Below are 17,941 nucleotides of genomic sequence, written 5' to 3'. Positions count from 1 at the left end.
GGAGCATCCCTGCCACCTTCCCGGCTCCCAGCCCAAGCCTGGCTGGAGCCAGCGGGTGAGAAGCCCGCAGAGCCAGGCTCGGATTGCAACAGGCTCCTCCTCCGAAGCCTGCCGACAGGGAAGGAGAGGCGGGGAGCAGGACTCAGCAACTTCAGGCTGCCAACCTGCACCCTGCCAGCGGCCGGGGACGGCGCTGGGGGCCCGGATCTTCCCAAGCCGCATCCCATGGGGAGCATCTCCCACCGCCGCCCACCGTCAGCCCGGCATGGAGAGCCTGAGCAGCAGCCTGAAGAAGAAAGCCACCGAGCAGCACTACCGGGCAGAGGTGATGATTGCTGGAGAGCAGCTGAGGTAGGAGGTGTGGGGTCCTCCTCCAGCCTGGGGCAGGGCTGTACCCGGGGCTATGGGCTCTATCCTGTTAGCAGGAGGCTCAAAGCTTTACCTCTGAGCAAGCACTTTCCCCCCAGGTATCGGTATCGCCCCCTCCCCAGTACCTGCTGATCCTTCCTTCACCCACCAAACCAGCGTTGAGTCAGGTCCTTTCCCACATTATCTTGTCCTGCTGCTCCTCTGTGGCATGTCCTGCAATTCAGCTCCAGGTGCCACGAACTGGCAAGTGGGTTGAGGTGGCAACAATTTTTTTTCTCCCTTTGCACCTTCCCCCAAGTGCAGAGCATGGTGTGCTGGCACTGAGCAGCACTGAGCACTGACCCCAAGGTCCCTGGTCCCTGCCTGGATGGGGTCAGCATCGCTTCTGGGGATGCTTGGACTTTGGGGTGACTTGGAAGGGCATCTCCTGAGTGTCATGTGCCTGAATTGGATCTTACCTCTCTTGAAAGTCACTTTTGGGAACTTCTGCTGGTTTGCAGTCCCAGCTTTTAAGCAGCTTCTGAGATTTATTTTTTCCTATGAAGACAAAAATCTATTCTATGCAAGGAAACCTGTGTGGCTCAGAAAGCGTGTTCCTTGTGCATCTGGGGTCAGAACCCTCACTTGCTTCAAAGCATGTGACTGTGGGCTTTCCTAGCTCTTGAGCAGAATGTGCTTGTTTGTATCTGAAGTCATTCTGGTTTGTTTTGAAATGTGGGTGGAAATTAGGAAATATATCCTGAATAATGTAAATAGCCCAGGGTTTGATTTTTGCTAGCATCAGACTCCTAAAATTAGCTTGGTGTTGCTCTGTTGTCCGTTCTCAGAGAGTACTGTTAGCTTTAGCTTTATTATTTGCACTGTATCAAGGACTGATAACTTCCAGCTAAGGACTGGGGCCCCATCTTGAAAACACAGCCAGTGTTCAAAGTGGCAGGGAAAGTTTATTCATATTTCTGTCTTATTTATATTTCCAGTATTTTACTCATCTGGGGTGACTGAGGTTTAAAATGAGTTCTGTAGCCAGGGCCAAAGGAAGGGATCAGGTATTCAGAGAGAAAATAAAATAATCAAGCTGTGAGTTAAAACTGTGCTCTGTGTGTGGGGAGTGATGTGTCTTCCTTGTACCTCTTGCAGGGCAGGAGCATATCAGATGCTGGACCATTGGGTGATTGTGGCTGTAAAGTGGAGAAGGGGATACAGTAAATTTATCTGTGAACAGAGCTCTTCTAGTACACTGCCCACTGGGATAAAGTTGAATAGAAAACCCAAAATTCAAGTAGTTTTGGGGACACCCATCTGAGAGTTCACAGTGATGGAAAGAAGGGCCCTTTTGCTGGTTGCTGGGAATGCTGCAGTTGCATCCTTCTGCTTTGGTCTGGGCAGGAGCCCATTGCCAGTGCAGAAGGACAGGAAGGAGCTGCTGGCCAGCACAGGGTGTGAAACCTGGGGAGAGGGTGAAGAGATGGACACCAGCCTGCAGGTGTCCTTTCCTGAACCCCTGGCTAGAAGGAGAACTGAGTGATGAAGAACATGCTTAATATTTATTTGGGGGATCTTACAGCCTGGCAGGTAAGTAGTTAGTGGTATGAATCTTCCTGGGACCTGGATTTCCAATGCATAGCAATGGGGAAGGTGAGGCAGAGAGGCTGGATGATGTCTCAGACAACAGCAGAGGGACATGGCTAAATATCCATGTTGTTATCCCTCTGCTTTTCCCCACAGATGGAATACAGAAGCATGTGAAGGAGCCTTGCAGGCTGCCCTGACTCTGTAAACCTCCATCAGCAAATAACATTGTTGCATCTACACGAAATATCAAACATTTGTTTTTCCCTGTTCTCCACTTCCTGCCCTGCCTCCCCACTATCACATTTAGTCAAACAAACCTTTGCTCCATCTTTACAGTTCTTTGGCTTCCCAGCAAGTTTGCAAATCCCTCCGAGTTTGGTTTGGCCAGAGGGATGAGTCTGTTCAGTGTCAGGATGTGTTTCCCAGCCAGAAATAGCTGCACGAGGGAAGGGTGAGGGAATGCTTCGTGGGGATGGCTGGGAATGAAATGGATCCTAAAGGAAGAGAGGGGAGATAGGCCAGTGTGGTTTGGGCTGTCTATCTGCTAGGTTCTCTCTGCTTCCATGAGGATGCTGCTGTTTGGTCTTTTAAGGGGGAAGAGGAGTTTTGGGTGTTGAGTCTCTCTCCACTAAAAAGATGAAAATAAAAATTCTAATTGATATTCCAGTCTGGAGTTTGAGAGGACTGCTGTCTTGGGCTCATTCCTCACATCTGCTGCCAGTCTTCTTGTTTCAGACATATAAACTTGCATGAAAATCACACCAGTTTTACTGGGCGTTGTGTGTTCCTGGGTGGCATTCTGTAAGAGAGGCCCAATTAGTCACTTCTAATTGCAACAAATGGCTTATCTGCACAGAGGTATTCTGGAGCAGCTTCCACGCTTTGCATTCACACCCTGCTGTAATCAGAGACTCTCAAGTATGGACAAGCCCTTGTGCACTCTCATCTGGGTATTCCCATGGTCAAGTGAACCAGCTGGGCTCTAATAACTCTGTTAAGCTGCATTAATCGCTCTTAAACATAAAATATACTCAGTAAATTTATGTCTTGCGCAGAAAAAGTGAGAGGAGAAGGAAGGTTTTCTCCTATGAAGAACAAAGTTGTGATTTCAGCCACTGTCCCAAGTTTTCAGAGGTGACAAGTGTTTTATTTGGATAATCAAACTGCGATGCTGTTAAACAAAGTGTTCATGCTTTGATGCTCTGGAAATTGGGCTCATTTAAAGATGTGTAGCTGAACATGCAAAAATTTTTATTCTTGCCCAAAAATCTTGGGTCTGCCGGAGTTTTGGTGGTTCTCTGTTGGACTTGTACCTCTTCTAGTGGGGATGTGTTCCTTGAAGAATCGTGAGGCACTGCTTGATGCAGCAGTGAATGTTATTCAGAAGATGATACTACATAGTCAGAATGACTTTTAGAAGTCAATTATTAAATTTTCAGCACTAAAAGCTGAGTAAAAGCGAGGACTGGGAAATAGACTTGTGCTTGTTGGGGTTTCTTTTTGAGATTTTGGTCTGTTTTAAATACAAGCAGGAAAAGAAAACATCTCTACCACTTTGGGGTGCCACGGGCAGGCAAAGCTCTCCCCTCTTCCCACATGTACTGGTGCTTTTGCAGACTGGGGGTGCAACAAACTGTTTGCAGTGCCTGTGTCACCTGAATGTGCCTCTCCAGCAGCTGTTTTGCAGAGATTCTCTTGTGGCTGTTGTTACCTTTTAGTGAGCACTTAGCTGATTTGGGAGGTTTTTTTGTTCTTTTTTTTTTTTTTCTGTGAAAATAGGAACAAAAAAGATCCTTTGGATGAGGTATCTTTCCAAGGCCATTCATTAGTGCTGAACTGCTTTGGGAATGTGAACTGCAGTTAGTATCCTTGAAAGATCCACCTTGGCATTTGAGATGCTCAAGGTCTGTTTACAGGGGTGGTGATGGAGAGTTTATTTCTCTTCTGTTTGCACTGCTGTGGATGTCCCTTTCAACAAGGTTACACAAGGATGAATAATGATGGCTTTGTAGTGACCTTGACAGAGAAACAATTCGCTTACCCAACACAACCAAAGCAAAGCAAATGCACATGGAAGCAGTGCTTTGACTGCCAAGCCAAGAGTATTTCATAAGAGCCCATTCCCATGTTCCAGGAAGTGTTTCGTCCTGGCTTTATTCTGCTTTTTTTTTTTTTCCCCTTTGGAGAAATAATGTGTTCACAGGGTAGATTTTGCTGTCTAGAAAACTCATAATATTGCAATATATATATTTCCTTATTTTTTTTTTAATCTGGAAGCATGATTATAACCCAGTCATGCTTTGTTTTATTACCATCATACAAGAGCTACTGGAAGACGCAGTTGCTGTTACATCCTGTGTCTGAAGGACAAAATTTGTCTCCTCAGAGTTGACAGGAAACAGTAAACAAGAGGAAAGTGAAAAGAGCACAAGGACACTCAAGTTGTGCCTTTTCCGCTGCCCTGGCTCTGTGGGACAGAGGGAAAACTTGTCACAGTCTTAAAACAGCCCACAAAGCTCCAACGTGCTGCTGCTCCAGAGGTGCTGAAATACCACCTAATTCCTGTCCTGACAATTTTCCCCAACAGGATAGTTTCAGAATAAATGCATTTTTTTATTTTTATTTTTAAATCTTAGGTGTTAGCAGCACTGTTTGTTGGAAATAATTTTTCCTTTCTTTAATTTTTCTTCTGCAAGACCTCTGAATTTTTTTTCTGTATTCTGAAACACGATTTAAAAAAATATCTATAGGGGAAATAGTGTTCTCCCAATGATTCAGGCCTTGTGTGTCTATGTGTTATTTTATGTGAAAGGCATGTCTGAGTGTGTGTATATATATAAATGTATATATATGTGTGTGTGTGTATATCTCTATATATAATGTTTATGGAGTCCTGCAGACTCTTTATGGCAATAGAGCACTCTTGGAACATTTCTTATCTCTACAAAACATGCCTCTAAAGTGCCTTCCCACTTGCTAATTGCAAAGGAAAGAAAGCATATAAAATTGACTGTGTCTTCCCCCGTAGCAGAGGGAGGGGGAGCCTGTTTGTAGTCACTGCTGGCTGTGCCTGATTGCATTTTGACAGTGGACCATGAAATAAAGGAAAGGAAAAGACAAAACCTCTAAAAATAGCAAGGCAGCTGTCAGTGGACTGTTCTTTCTGGGTAAAATCTGTATTCAGAATGAGTTCTGGACACCTGTGGGAATGAGCCTTCCAGGTAAAGAGTGAAATGCTGAATATAGACCTCAGGATTTGAGGGAGGTCTGTCAAAGGCAAGGCCAGGAGCTGGCTCTGCACGAATCTTTGGTTTAAACTTTGAATTTCCAGGAAGGTCTAAAAACTTCTGTTAATCATACTGGCTTGTAGTAGCCTCAGCATTAACTGCAATAATCAATTACTGATTTCTCATCTTAAAGAAGTTTTTATCTTTAGATTTTTAGGACCTTAGTATTTGTAAATCCTACAATAGAGGATAATCCATTATTATCTGATAGATTTTTAGGGTACTTAAACTTCTCATATGGTACCTAAAACTGTTGTCCAGCATGCTGTGTTGTACACATAACTTTTCCACAAAGAACAAAAGAACTCAAGGCATGGAATAACAAAAGGCTGCAGTGATTAATGCCTTAATAAAATACACTGGCCCAGGGCAAAACCAGGAATTGAGGAGAATAATTTGAAACCAAAAACATCCTGGAGTTACAGAGAAGTTTAATTAATATCTCCCTTCTGAGCCTGCTGCATACAGCCTGCATTTTCCAGGGTTGGTGTTTTGGGAACGGTCATGACTATAGGGCAGAACTTGGGCCCCTGGACAGATCTCCTGCCAGACTGGGTTGGCTTTGGCTGGAACACAGAAGAACTCTGTGCCTTGTGGCTTACTCAGTTGTTAAAGTCCTTTTGAAAGTCAAAGCCATGCTCACCTGAGTACTTTTGCCCATATATATCTTTCCATCAGAGCTGCAGACTAGCCATAACATCAGGGTTTTCAGGATAGGAAGGTTGTTGTTTTTGTAAACTCTGTCCCAGTCAATCCCACTTTGAAGCAGAAAATGTCAGGACTGTTGTCCACTGTTGCTGTGGATTAGTGGTTCATGGATTAGCGGGTAGTGATGGGATCCACCTGGCACTCTCTGCTTTGACAGAAGAAACCAAGGCTCCTGTTACTGCTCCCACCTGGAGCTATGACTAAAACTTTGTCCTGGGGGCAGCTTTATTCCTGTTTTCATGGTCATGGGGAAGGAGAACTAGACACAGAACAGTGCCAAGATGACAAATATACATACTGCTATTTTTTTTCCTGAGTTTTGTCCCCTCTTCACCCCCTCTGGTTTGCTGCTGCGTGTTTTTTAGAGGCTTGCTTAGAGCAAAAAGACACGTGTGGGTCAGACTATGCCTGATGCAGGCAATTATATAACCTGCATAGTAACAAGAGGAGAGAAGGGCCTGATGGAGGGGCTCCTTAGGATTGACTAATCCAGTCTTGCAATGCCAAGGGGTTTGGTTGAATTTTTTAGTCTCTGGGTGGTTGCCAGAAGTCCCAACTCATCAGCAGTGTCTCCAAGCTGGACAGATGCTGGGCAGTCAGACCCAAATTCCCCTGTGACACCAGCTGTGCTCAGTGGCTGCCTTTCCCTCCAGGCTTCGCCTCCACGATGGGAAGCTCATCAAGGACAGACGTTTCCACCTCCGGACGTACCCGAACTGCTTCGTGGCGAAGGAACTCACGGACTGGCTGATCGACCACAAGGAAGCACCGGACCGGGAGACCGGGATCCGCCTCATGCAGAAGCTGATGGACCACTACATCATCCATCACGGTGTGTGGGTGTCTCTGCTGCCTGCTGAGCCCCCTCAGGGAGGTGTCTGTGTGTCTGCTCACCGTGTGTCCGTCAGCCCAGGATACGGAAGTGTGGCCAGGTCCCTGTCCACCACTTTCCTACGGGAAGAAGCTTCTCTCCTAGAGAAGCTGGGAGAGGATGGGTAGGCAGGAGGCTGTATGGGGCTGGATCCGTGTGATGGTGCATTGCTCTGGGGAACGTGCCAGTTCCCTGCCCATCAGAAAAGGGGCTTGGGCTGTGTGCTGGTTAAAGGGCATCTGAAGTGTCTCCCATTTGGAAGCAAGTTCAGTAACACCTGGCCTGCATTGTCCTGTATCCAGCCAGGTAGGTATTTGTACAGCAGCCGGTCTGGCTCATGTTTGTGTCATGCAGAAGTGGAAGCTGAATTATAGCACACACTTCACATCTGCAGAAAAATTAATTTTCTTTCCATAAGAGCCCAGTGTTCCTCAGTTTCCCCATGATGGGACAAGTGGGGCTGTGGAGTCCACATCACTCCAAGCAAAAGTAGTCTGGTATCTGTGAAACTGGAGCTGAAGCAATCCTGTAGGAATGCCTCTCTTGGGATTTGTGTTTCAAAGGCTTGTTCATGGAACTTGTTAAAAAAAAAAAAAAGGATGGGGACAGGGGAGAAGGCAGCTTGATGCTCAAGCCCAGCTCTTAGTAATTCAGGTTTTTTTCTTTTTAAAATTTATTTGGAACTTTCAGGAGTTCTGGATTAACTCAGGTCATGTACTGACCTCTGTGCCTGTCCCTGAGCTGCAGAGCAGTCCCCAAGGTCCAGCCCTTGATCCCAATATAACAACAGAAAACAAGTGCTTCAGATTGGCAAAAGGTAGTTTCTCTCCATGTGATTTTCAGGCACAATCAGGAACAAAAGTCCCAGATTATCAAATAGTTCTTGGACACCTTTGCCATCGGTGGGAAGGGCTATGGCTGAGCTCTCTTACTCCCAGGTCTTTGGGACAGGAGATGTGGTAACCTGGAGCTGGGTGGTGGTTTGTCACACAAGGATGCAGCTGAGGAGACAGAAGCAATGACTACACCAAATCCAGTCCTCTCTTCCCCTCTCTCCTCCAGGGTCCAGAAACAGCTGCCTTTACCACTGCAGTGCAAACACTCTCTATTGCCATCTGCTACTTGCTGAGGTTAAAGCCCTTTACATTAAACTGCCTTGAATAAAAATAGACTGCTGCTGTGCTTTATCACAAAAGCACAAAGCTGAAGCAGGGAGTTCTCAGTTAACCATTAACACTTAAAGCTGATTAATTTTCCATCTCTCCAGCTGACAATTTCAAATAAGTCCATTAGTTAATTAAACCTGTGCAGCACTGGGTGCTAGTGTTGTTTTGATTGCTGACTGGGATGTGTCCATCCTGCCTCTGTGATAATTCCTGGCAGGACACAGAAGTTGACTTTCCAACTCGCTTTTTGTCCATTAATTTTTGTTAGCCCTGTGGAAAGAAGGCTGCCTGCTAATGCAGCACTGCTCTGGGTGCTTGGCAATTGCCTGACTAAACTGTTTGCCCTCTTCTCTGCTGGGATCCAGATGATAATTATCTCGTGAAGATCATTGTGCTGCCTCTTAATTGTCTGATGTGGTTTGAGCTTTGGTTCCATTACACGCTGAAAACACATTGAAAATGGTCTTTAAATAGTAAAAGTGCTTTGGTTTTCTATGGGCACAGTCCTGTAAGTCTTTAAGTTCTATTCCTGATTGCAATGGAATCAGTGGCTGCTCCTTGGAGTTATGAGGATGCAAACTTTCACTGTTCAAACCACCTTATCCTGCCCTCCTGCTCGATGACTCACCGGCTTTAGCGTCCTGATTTCATCCGAGACAACTGCTCAGCAGGAATGGTGAACTCCAGATCATCTGACAAGTTTTGGCATTTGCTGCTCACCAAAAGGGGAATGTGGTTTTGCTGGTCTGCTCAGGATGGAAAAAGTGTTAAAATTTTCACAAGAAGTGTCTTGCGCCTTTTGAATTTCACTCCAGTGGATGACGTTACTTTAGTGAGGAAATATTTGTGGGTTTTCTGTTTTCCCTTGACAATTTTTCTTTGTTTTGCAGGCATATTATTTTCTCTGGTGTTTTTTGTTTGGTTGGTTGGTTTGGTTTGTTTGTTTGTTTTTGTTCGTTTGTTTGGGGTTTTTTTGTGTGTTTTGTTTTTTTTTTTTACTATTGAACTTTGTTCTTCTTGCTTCAGATGTGTGGACCTGAACACAGGCTGGCTTTTAAAAGCTGGTGTGTGATTTTTGGGCTGTTTTTTTGTCATAATTTTATTTTTGTTTTTTAACTTGTAGTCTAGGAATGTGTTGCAAGCAAGTTCATCTCAAAGATGCATCCCAAATATTTACCTGCTAAAGGTTGCATGGACTTAACAGCCATTCATTTACAGACTGTGTGCCCATGCCCAAGATGAAACCAAGGCTTTTCAGACAGATTTGATTATTGCAGTTGTATGTATCTGGCTTTGAAGAAAACTTTCTCTTGAGGTCAGTTTGCCACACAAATGGATTGGGCAGGGTTGGCACAAAATGCTGTGGAAAAATTCATGCCACTATATTTTTTAGCTTACAAGTATTTTTGACAGACAGAGGTGATTTCATGGGGGTTTGGACGCAGTGTGGGTTTTTTTCCTCTGTCATCCAAATCTGCTTACAGCGGCAGCAGCTTTCTAAAAAAGTTGATTGAGGGAATTCTGTTTGTTCTCTTTTAGTCTAAACCTAAACATTTAAATTAAAAGAGGGGAAAAAAATTCCTGTTTTTTTCTACTGAATCTTTTAGTGTCTGGATCAATTGCAGACTCAAACTCCAGCTTTCCCGAGGTTGGGGCTGACCTCTCCCACCAGCATGGGCTGCAGGTGTTTATAAGCAGCTACTTTTTGGGGACTGAAGGCTCGGATGCTGGTTGCTCCATGGTGCAAAGGGCACGGAGAAGGACACAGAGCAGCCCTCGCAGCTTTGAACCTGGAGACAACATCCTGCTGAGTGTGAGCCCTGCCTGTCCCTCACGGACTGACATCCCTCCCCTGAACTCTTCCAGTCTGCGACGAGCACTCGGACTACAAGGATGCCAAGCTGCTCTACCGCTTCCGCAAGGATGACGGGACCTTCCCTCTCAGCAAGGATGTGAAGGTGTTCATGCGAGGGCAGAGTCTTTATGAGAAGTACGTGAGTCCTATCCCGGCACTGGGGTGTTGGGAATGTGCTCTGCTGGCTGTGCTGGCTGCTGGTGCTCTGCAGCTGGGAGCCACAGCTCCTGCTGGCTTCGCTTTCCCTTCTCTGTACCCAATACTGTCCCTCTGGGAAATGCTGTTTCCTGAGCCCTGTCACAGCTGCAGGACAACCACCATCCTTGGGGATGGAGCAGGAGCTGTACTATGAACTCATGGATGCTTCCAAGGGCTCCAGCCCAAGTGCAGGTTCTGGGATCTGTATAAGGAAGCACTAGAGTTCAGTCTGAGTGCTCCTGGGATTAGAATGTCCAGTGGCCATTCCCAGTGACCTTCTACCATCCTCCAATGAGCTGCTTCCACCAGCTCTTTTAGGACTTGTGGCCAAAGTCAGCAGGGTATGGGATTTTCAACACCCTTGTGAGCCTGGGGCCCTGTGTCTCAGTCTATTTGCAAAATTTGTCATGAAAAAGCTAATTTTCAGACAGTAAAGAAAACTCCTTCCACCTCCAAGTTAGGTTTTCTTGTGTTGATTGTTTCTGGCTTTAAATCCAGGCCACCTTCCCAGGGTTCAGCCTCAGCTCACCCTCTGGACTTGTTTCCTTCAACAGCCCCTTCACACCTTCACAACCTCACACGCTGCTGAACAGAGCCACAAACTGGTGCTGAAGGAGAAGTCCTTCATCCAGGCAGGTGGTGATTTCGGGTGTCTCTGTGCCCCTTCTCCAGATGTGCATTCCTTGGACTTTGCTTTTGATCTGCAGCAGTGTCCGTGGGATGGGGAGAGCATCCAGCCAACTTGTCTCATGGCTGAGCCAGCTGCACCCTCTCGTGGAGACGCTGGATTTTGCTCTCACATATGCTGCAGATGGAATATGTGCTGTCTGAAACCCACCTTCTCCATCCATTTGGATATCTGCCATGTGTTTCCTGCATTTGGTTGCTTTTCCCTGCGTTCTTTAGCTGAGGTGGCAGCTGAACTGGTTTTGCTGAAGCTGCTCCCTCTGCTGTGATGAAGATTTATAAAGATGCCTGACTGCAGCTCTGTGTTCCTCCCTCCTTTCCCAGTGCTCCCAGGCGGTTCTGGCTGCAATGCTTTGCTCGCTTCTCTTGGCCTTGCTTTGTCTGTCTGCAGTTCCCATGAGGAATGGCAGGGATGTGTAGCATCATGGGAGCCGTGTCACTGCTTTGTGTGGCTGCAGCTCCTGTGAGGGATGGCAGGGATGTGCAGTGTCACGGGAGCCTTGTCCCACCTCTGTGCCAGGCTGGTGAGCGTGGAAGAGTCAATTCTGAAGGTGAGAGAGGAGAACTCGGTGAAGTACCAGAGGACTTTCCTGGGCTGTGAGATGGTCGACTGGCTCGTTCAGGAGGGAGAAGTAGAAAACAGACAGGAAGCTGTGGAGCTGGGACAAGCACTGCTGGAGCATGGGATCATTCAGCATGGTGAGCAAGAGTCTGGCTGGAGCCAGGATGGAAAGCGAGGGATGAGCATTAACTGTCAAGGCTGTGCTAGGAACAAACCCCCATTCATGTCATGCAACAAGTGCTGGTCAAGTGCCCACTTGGAGATGGCAATGGAGCCTTTTAGTTCTATGTTTGGAGCTGGTGACCTTTGAAACCGGAGCAATCTTGCACCACCCGCAAAGGCTTTGAGATGAAATCTGAGCTACTGCTCTTCGGTTCTTCAAAGCAGCCGGCCACAGGCCTGGGATCCACCCCTGGGTTTGGAGGGCTGGGGTGTGAGGATGTAACGTTTAGCTCTGCTTGGCTGGACATCAGAACCATCTGCCGGAATTAAACCTGCAATTCGGAAGGCAGGAAGTCCTCTGAGTGTCTTGGGACAGGGGCAGGTGGAGAGCTGTGACACCAAGTGCACCCCTGGGAGATGGCACCTCTTGGGGAGGTGGCCCTGCTGTCCCTCCCTCCCTGCAGGCAGCGTTCTCAAACAGTCAGAAAAACCGCAGTAGAGCACAGAGGCATTAAAAGCAATTCACTGGGGTCACTCAGGATATTTGCTACATGTTTTTTGCACCCCCTCAGCCTCTCCCTCCTCCCCTGTTCTCTCCTAGTCTCCAATCGGCATCACTTCTTTGACAGTGACATCCTGTACCACTTCTGGATCAACTTCCGCCGGCGGCGTCGTCTCACAGAGCTGCTCAATGAGAACTCTTCTCGTGCCCTCTCCGAGAGCCCCGACAGCCCCTTCTGCCTTCGCAAGCTCAACCCGGACCCAGGCAACACCAGCTTTCTCTCTGGTAACTGGATGTGTTTGTGGAGGGGTGTGAAAGCAAGGATTACATTACCAGAGTGTCCAAGGGTGTTGCTCCAGCAGAGGGTAGGATGTCCCTCCAGACATCCTGTGAAGTGACCCCCCATCCCACTGGTTTGTGGTGGATGTCACAACACAGTGGCAATCTCTGTCACAGCTCCCCACCCCAGGAAAATAACTCAGCTTAGCATCAACTCAGCTCTAGATCTTTCTTTGAAGTTAGATTTATTCTTTCTAAGCTCAAATGCCATCTTCAGCGGGTGCTTACCTTTCAGGTGTGGGTCAGGCTGAGGGGTGAAGTTTGTTATTTTAAACTAGACTGTTTCCTCCTTGAGCAATTGTTATTTCTGCCTCTTTCAGTCCAGACCAACAAGGAGATCAAAATTGTCTCAGCAGTTCGAAGGAGTAGCATCACTTCCCTCTCTGGAAACTCCAACCCCTACTTCAGTGCTGCTCCTACATTGGTATTCCCTCCTGTGGCCGAGTGCAACCCCAAATCAGGTCTGGGCTTCTGCATTGCCCTGTTGTTACATGGGATACATCCATTCCTTCAGGGCACAGGCTCGCTCAACCCCAACTCATCAAGAGGAGAGGGTCAGCCTCACCTCTACTTTGTGATTTAAAAAGTTGTGCAAGTGTTTGGAAAAACCCTGAGATGAATGCAAGGAGTTCTGTGTGCAGAATGGGCAATCCCCAGGCTGCCTTGTTATGCACTTTATAGTACAAACCCCTTGATTCTGACAGAATCTGTCACCTTCTGCTCTAGTGTTAAAGAGACCCGTCACCAACGAAGAACTCCTGTCCCCTGGGGCCCCTTATGTCAAGAAAACTCTGACTGTGAGTGACCATTGTGAATGGCATTGCCAATCCATCAGTATCCAGCTCCCTGCCTGTGCTTGGATGGCTTTCTGTTGGCTGCTCTGACCTCTCTATGTTGTAGCTTTGATTGCATGTCACATCATCCTGGCTTTTGGTTGGTGACTCTCAGCGGGGATATGTCTTCACATATTCTTGTGGGTGAAAATGTGCTCAGCCCCTGCAAAGGTTTAATGTATATTAAAGGGGTAGATTAGGAAAGACAATGTTTCCTGGACAGGAAAAACCTCCCATTTTGGAGGGTTTTTTTGGTGAGGCCCTGGCACAGGTTGCCCAGAGCAGCTGTGGCTGCCCCATTCCTAGAAGTGTCCTAGGTGAGGTTGGACAGGGCTTGGAGCAACCTGGTTGAATGGAAGGTGTCCCTGCCCATGGCAGGGGGTTGGAATGAGATGATCTTTAAGGTCCATTCCAATCCAACCCATACTAAGATTCTATGATTTCTGTTTCATCCAGCTCCATGCAAACTATAGAATCAGTAAGTCTTGTGACAGCTGAGACTGTGACACATCCTCTGTCACATGGCTTTGTGCACAGCTTTATGCATCTTTCAGGTTTCTCTGCAGATCAGGGTGTGTTGATGTGATCCATCAGCAGCATAGAATAGGGGGAGCATCCAAGGGCCACTCTTGCCTTTCTTATGATGGGCTTTTTACATGGACAGATCTCCAGGATGCTGCAGACAACTCAAGTTTGAGCCTTTTCCTTTTCTAATTATTTCTAATGCTGTAGGATGGGTCAAGGCAGGGCTGGCGGGTGCTGGGTGTAAATGTTGCAAGACAACTCCTGACCTGTGGGTCTTACTGTGCTTGGTTATTTTTGTGTAAAACTTCTCATGTCTTCACTGCCTGCCTCTGAAAGGGGGGATCTCACAGAAACCATGGAGGCTGTCTTCCATACTGATTTGACACAAGTGGGGTTACAAAAGGAGCTGTGGATAAGGTTCCCAAATTAAGTGTGCCATAGAAAGTGGTGGGAAAGAGCAAGAAAAATAAAGCTGGTGATTAGCATGGCACGTATGAGGACGTGCTGTTCATTCTCCTTCTGAATGCTCTTGCCCTGCCCTTCAACTCTGCCAGCCTGGGCCTTTCATGGCTCATTTCCTCCTGCTTAGCTCTGCAGTTGCTGTTATTTATTTATATGGGTGATGTGCAAAGTCTCTTGGGAATTCCTTTTCTCTTTTAGTCACATCAGAGGGCCGCAGTACTACAGCAAACTGCTCTGACAGACTGAGATCAGAGTGGAAAAGGCAAGAGGGGCTACTTCCACCCTGGAAATGCTCTGCTGTGCCAAGGAGAAGGCACCGTGTGCGTGCTCTGGAGATGTTCTCAGCACACTCTCGGTGCATGCCTCGCACTTCAGCTTAATACTGCCTGTGCTTCACTCTTCTGCTCTTGCTGGCAGGGAATATTAATCACAAAGCAGCTTTGCAGAGGGCAATTAACCAGTTCTTCATCTCACTGGAGCACAACCCTTTCTCTCCCACCCAGAAGAGATTAGGATCATGAGCTCTCCATCTCTCTGGGAACTGTTGCATCTCCTCTATCCAGCCCATTCCTTGGTTTTTAAAGCCCTTTTGTTCTGCTTGTAGATTGTGGGGGATGCAGTGGGCTGGGGGTTTGTGGTCCGAGGAGGAAGACCTTGCCACATCCAGGCAGTGGACCCAGGAGGACCTGCTGCTGCTGCAGGGATGAAGGTACTTCTTCCTCACGGTGACTTAACTGGAGGCAAGACTTCTGTCCTGTTTGATCTTTCTGGGCTGAACACATCCTCCATGATAATCCCACCTCCTGCAGTGGAGATCAGACCTATGGAGTCAGCACATGGAGCTGTGGGAGAGGTGGAGGGAAGGATGACCTCTGCAGGCAAAGTGCACCCTGTGCGGTGGCACAGGGGAGGATTTGCCTTTGCCAGGGCAGCACAGGGGCTGTGGGCAGCTAGAACTCAAAAAACTCTCTCAAAACTAAACCATCCCTTGACTTTGGAGCTGTCAAAACTGTTTGAGCTGCTGAAAACAAAGCAGAGAATTCCCAGTTCAACTCCAGTGATTTCCCAGTGAAGCAGGGAAGGAACAGAGCTTTATCCTGGATCACATGCTCTCACAGCTCCTGAGATGCAACACATTTTGTTTCCCTGCTATCAGCAATGGAGTTCTACATGGAGCTTTTTTCCATGTGAATGAAAGCTGAATAACCTTAGACTGATGCCTTGATTTGATTCATCAAGTAACTTCCAGTATTTCCAGCTCAGGTGAAATGAAGTGAGATCTTGAAACTCATTTTGGGCCCAGGCATATATGAGTTTCACCTATAGAGTTTTAGGCATGTATGAAAGAAATGTTGAGTTTCCCAGTTCCTTATGGAGACCCTAGCAGACAGAGAGAATCATTTCTACAAGCTGATATAAATCTAAAGTCACATGGATATTTGAAATAATGGGATCCTTCAGAGGCAGAGTGTGACTCCTTGTTTGCTTCAGGCAGGATTCGGAGGGGATGGATGAATTTGTTTCATTTACTCAAGAGCCCAGTTAATTTCTCTTTACCTAATCTCATTTGCTACCAAATTGCTAGATGTTAATATTGTGCCTCATTTCCATCTGTGAAATGAACCACTGCTCATAAATGAGTCTTTTTTTCTCTGTTAGCTCACAGTCTAAATCCCCTTGGTCCCATTTTTATGATACAGTGATTGTAACACTGTGATATCAGTGTAGCTGTGGAGTGGTGATGCTTTGGGGTTTCAAGGCTTTTGAGGCAAGTTATTTGCATCACAGCCTCTGGCTCCAGTCAGTCATGGGCAGAAGGTGCCAAGAGACTGAAGGTAACCCCTCCCTCCTCTCTTGCAGGTGTGCCAGTTTGTTTTCTCAGTGAATGGTGCTTGTGTTTTGCATCTGGACTATCAGACCATCAGCAGCCTCATCATGACAGGACCACGGACTCTCGTGATGGAAGTCATGGAAGCCAGTGATGAATGAAGGAGTCTCATCCCACTGCTGTTTGGAAAGGCAGGACACTCTACTAAGCAGGGATGGACTGTGGGGAGGGACCAAGCTTGACCATTCACTGTGACGTGTTACCCAGGCATTTTAATATATTTTCAAATAAATACATTCTAATGGACAATTCTTGGATTTTTACATTCTTCAAATTCTCTCCCTGCTCTCAGGCATGCCTCAGCTCTTGCAGGTCCTTTTTAGTGCCAGTGTGAGAATTCAGCACTTTATGACCCAAGCCTTAGAACAAGCCATCCACCAGCCAGGCTGCAAGGCAGGTGGTAAAGCTGGTAAGCAGCAAGAAGTTTGATACCCAGTGAGTATGTCTGAGCTCCCCTGAGCTGTCTGTGCAGTCTACCGAGAACACAGTGTGCTCTCCAGATGGCCCCATAAGCTGTGCCATCGGCTCTGTCAAGAAAATAAGGAAATGAATACAGGAATGTGTGCTTCCTTGGAAAGTCTGAGGCTCCTGCTACTCTGTTGGCTTAGCCACACTCACTGCCGGGGCTGGTTGCTGTTCCCAGCTGTTTCTTGAAAAGGGGAGACTTCCATGATGGTGCTTTTTGTGCCCCTACCCCTTAATAATGCTTAAATTAATTAATCAGCTTCACCTCAGCGTGGAGGCAGGAGAGGTCCCAAATATTGTAAGCTTCTACCAACCTAGTGGTGAGGGGCAGTGAAGGAAAGGAGAGACCAAAAGCAGAATGTGCCCAAAAGTGTGTCCTAGTTGGAGTTTGACTCAGGGAGGGAACAGAAAAGACTGAAAGCCACCAAAATGCAGCCAACCCGGACTCTGTTGCTTGCAGGATGACTGTGTTTGTAGTCAGTGCAAAATATTCCTTCCAAACTACCCTGAAAGTGAGCTAAAAATAGAATAACAGGTAATAACAAGAAACTGGGGAGGTTTCTTGCTTTCCAGTTCGCAGAGCATCCTGCTTGTGATTAGCCTGCTGTGCTGTGCACAGAGACGATGATCTCCAGCACTCCTGCTTAGGGCAGGGCTCTCCGTGCAGCTTGGCCACAAACCAAGCCTTAAAAAAAACCCCAACTCAAACCCAAAAAAGCCCCCAAATAGTAATTTTGATTTGTGTTAAAGTGGGGTTGACTTTCTTGGAAAATCTGGTGGCAGCTGTGTATTAGGTATTGCCTTACTGCTGGCTGCCTTTTTTTTTTCCCTTGGTATAAAGGGATATGTGTTCCCCCAGTTCTGGTGCTGAAGTAATAGGACTACTTGGAGCTCAGCATTCCTGGAACATGGTGCAGGCAAGATGTTTGCATTGATAATCCACTGGGGTCCCTCCAGCCCTTAAGTGAAACCAGACCATCTTCTCAGCCATTTGTCAATACACTCCCAGTTGTTAATTGTAGCCATTCAGTGCACGAATAAAGCAGCCTCAATCTGCCTTTTTGTTTTTTAAATTCTCTTCAGGGAGCGTTTGGGTGTCCCTGATGGCCCAAAGGTTTAACCCGAGGTGTGTTCAACTTGAACTAAGGTCAAATCCAGGCATTGTGTGGGCACCTTGGGAAAGGCAGGCCAAAAAGCAGCAACCTGAACACAAGCATGGAAGCAGGTCCAGATTTTTCTGATGTAAACACAGCAGGAATTTTTAGCTCTGCATCTGAATTCCATGAAGTGAAGCACAGGAGATATGTGCTTTTTCCTTTCTCACCTTCTCCTACTTTTAAAGTAAATTGTAGCAAATCTGAGCAAATTCTGAAATCCAGTAGGAATTACAGAAGAGGTAATTTGTGGTATTTACAGGTAAGGCAGTGACAACCCTCTCTCCATGGGGTACCAAATGCTCCATGTTTTGTTTTAATATGATTTGTTGCCCA

At 46.8% G+C, this 17,941-nt stretch overlaps 1 protein-coding gene across 3 annotated transcripts; it reads left to right on the top strand.

Annotated features, from left to right (window-relative positions):
* LOC135423593 (DEP domain-containing mTOR-interacting protein-like) lies at positions 1 to 16,235 on the top strand. Of its 3 annotated transcripts, none has more exons than XM_064674023.1 (9): positions 1 to 351; positions 6,590 to 6,768; positions 9,840 to 9,963; positions 11,234 to 11,412; positions 12,039 to 12,224; positions 12,599 to 12,739; positions 13,005 to 13,075; positions 14,703 to 14,807; positions 15,959 to 16,235. In XM_064674023.1, exons 1-9 carry the CDS (start codon positions 266 to 268, stop codon positions 16,085 to 16,087), a joined length of 1,200 nt encoding a protein of 399 aa, XP_064530093.1. In that variant the 5' UTR covers positions 1 to 265; the 3' UTR covers positions 16,088 to 16,235. The 3 variants fall into 3 exon arrangements, 1 of the variants encoding a protein (XP_064530093.1); XR_010434840.1 differs by lacking the exon at positions 15,959 to 16,235 and adding an exon at positions 14,297 to 14,418 and having other exon boundaries at positions 150 to 351; positions 14,703 to 14,766; XR_010434841.1 differs by lacking the exon at positions 15,959 to 16,235 and having other exon boundaries at positions 150 to 351; positions 12,067 to 12,224; positions 12,599 to 13,075; positions 14,703 to 14,756.
* The last annotated feature ends 1,706 nt before the right edge of the window (positions 16,236 to 17,941 follow it).

The sequence above is a fragment of the Pseudopipra pipra genome, chromosome 17 (genome assembly GCF_036250125.1).
Source record: "Pseudopipra pipra isolate bDixPip1 chromosome 17, bDixPip1.hap1, whole genome shotgun sequence".
NCBI lineage: Eukaryota > Metazoa > Chordata > Aves > Passeriformes > Pipridae > Pseudopipra > Pseudopipra pipra.
The sequence above is the reverse complement of the archived record's forward strand: the minus strand, read 5'-3'. Positions and strand labels throughout refer to the sequence as shown.

Excerpts from the sequence above, each read along its gene's own strand:
- LOC135423593 (XM_064674023.1), top strand. The coding sequence starts at position 266 with ATGGAGAGCCTGAGCAGCAGCCTGAAGAAGAAAGCCACCGAGCAGCAC. Across the intron at positions 13,076-14,702 it reads ATGTCAAGAAAACTCTGACT|ATTGTGGGGGATGCAGTGGG; the intron begins GTGAGTGACCAT and ends TTCTGCTTGTAG. Across the intron at positions 14,808-15,958 it reads CTGCTGCTGCAGGGATGAAG|GTGTGCCAGTTTGTTTTCTC; the intron begins GTACTTCTTCCT and ends CCTCTCTTGCAG.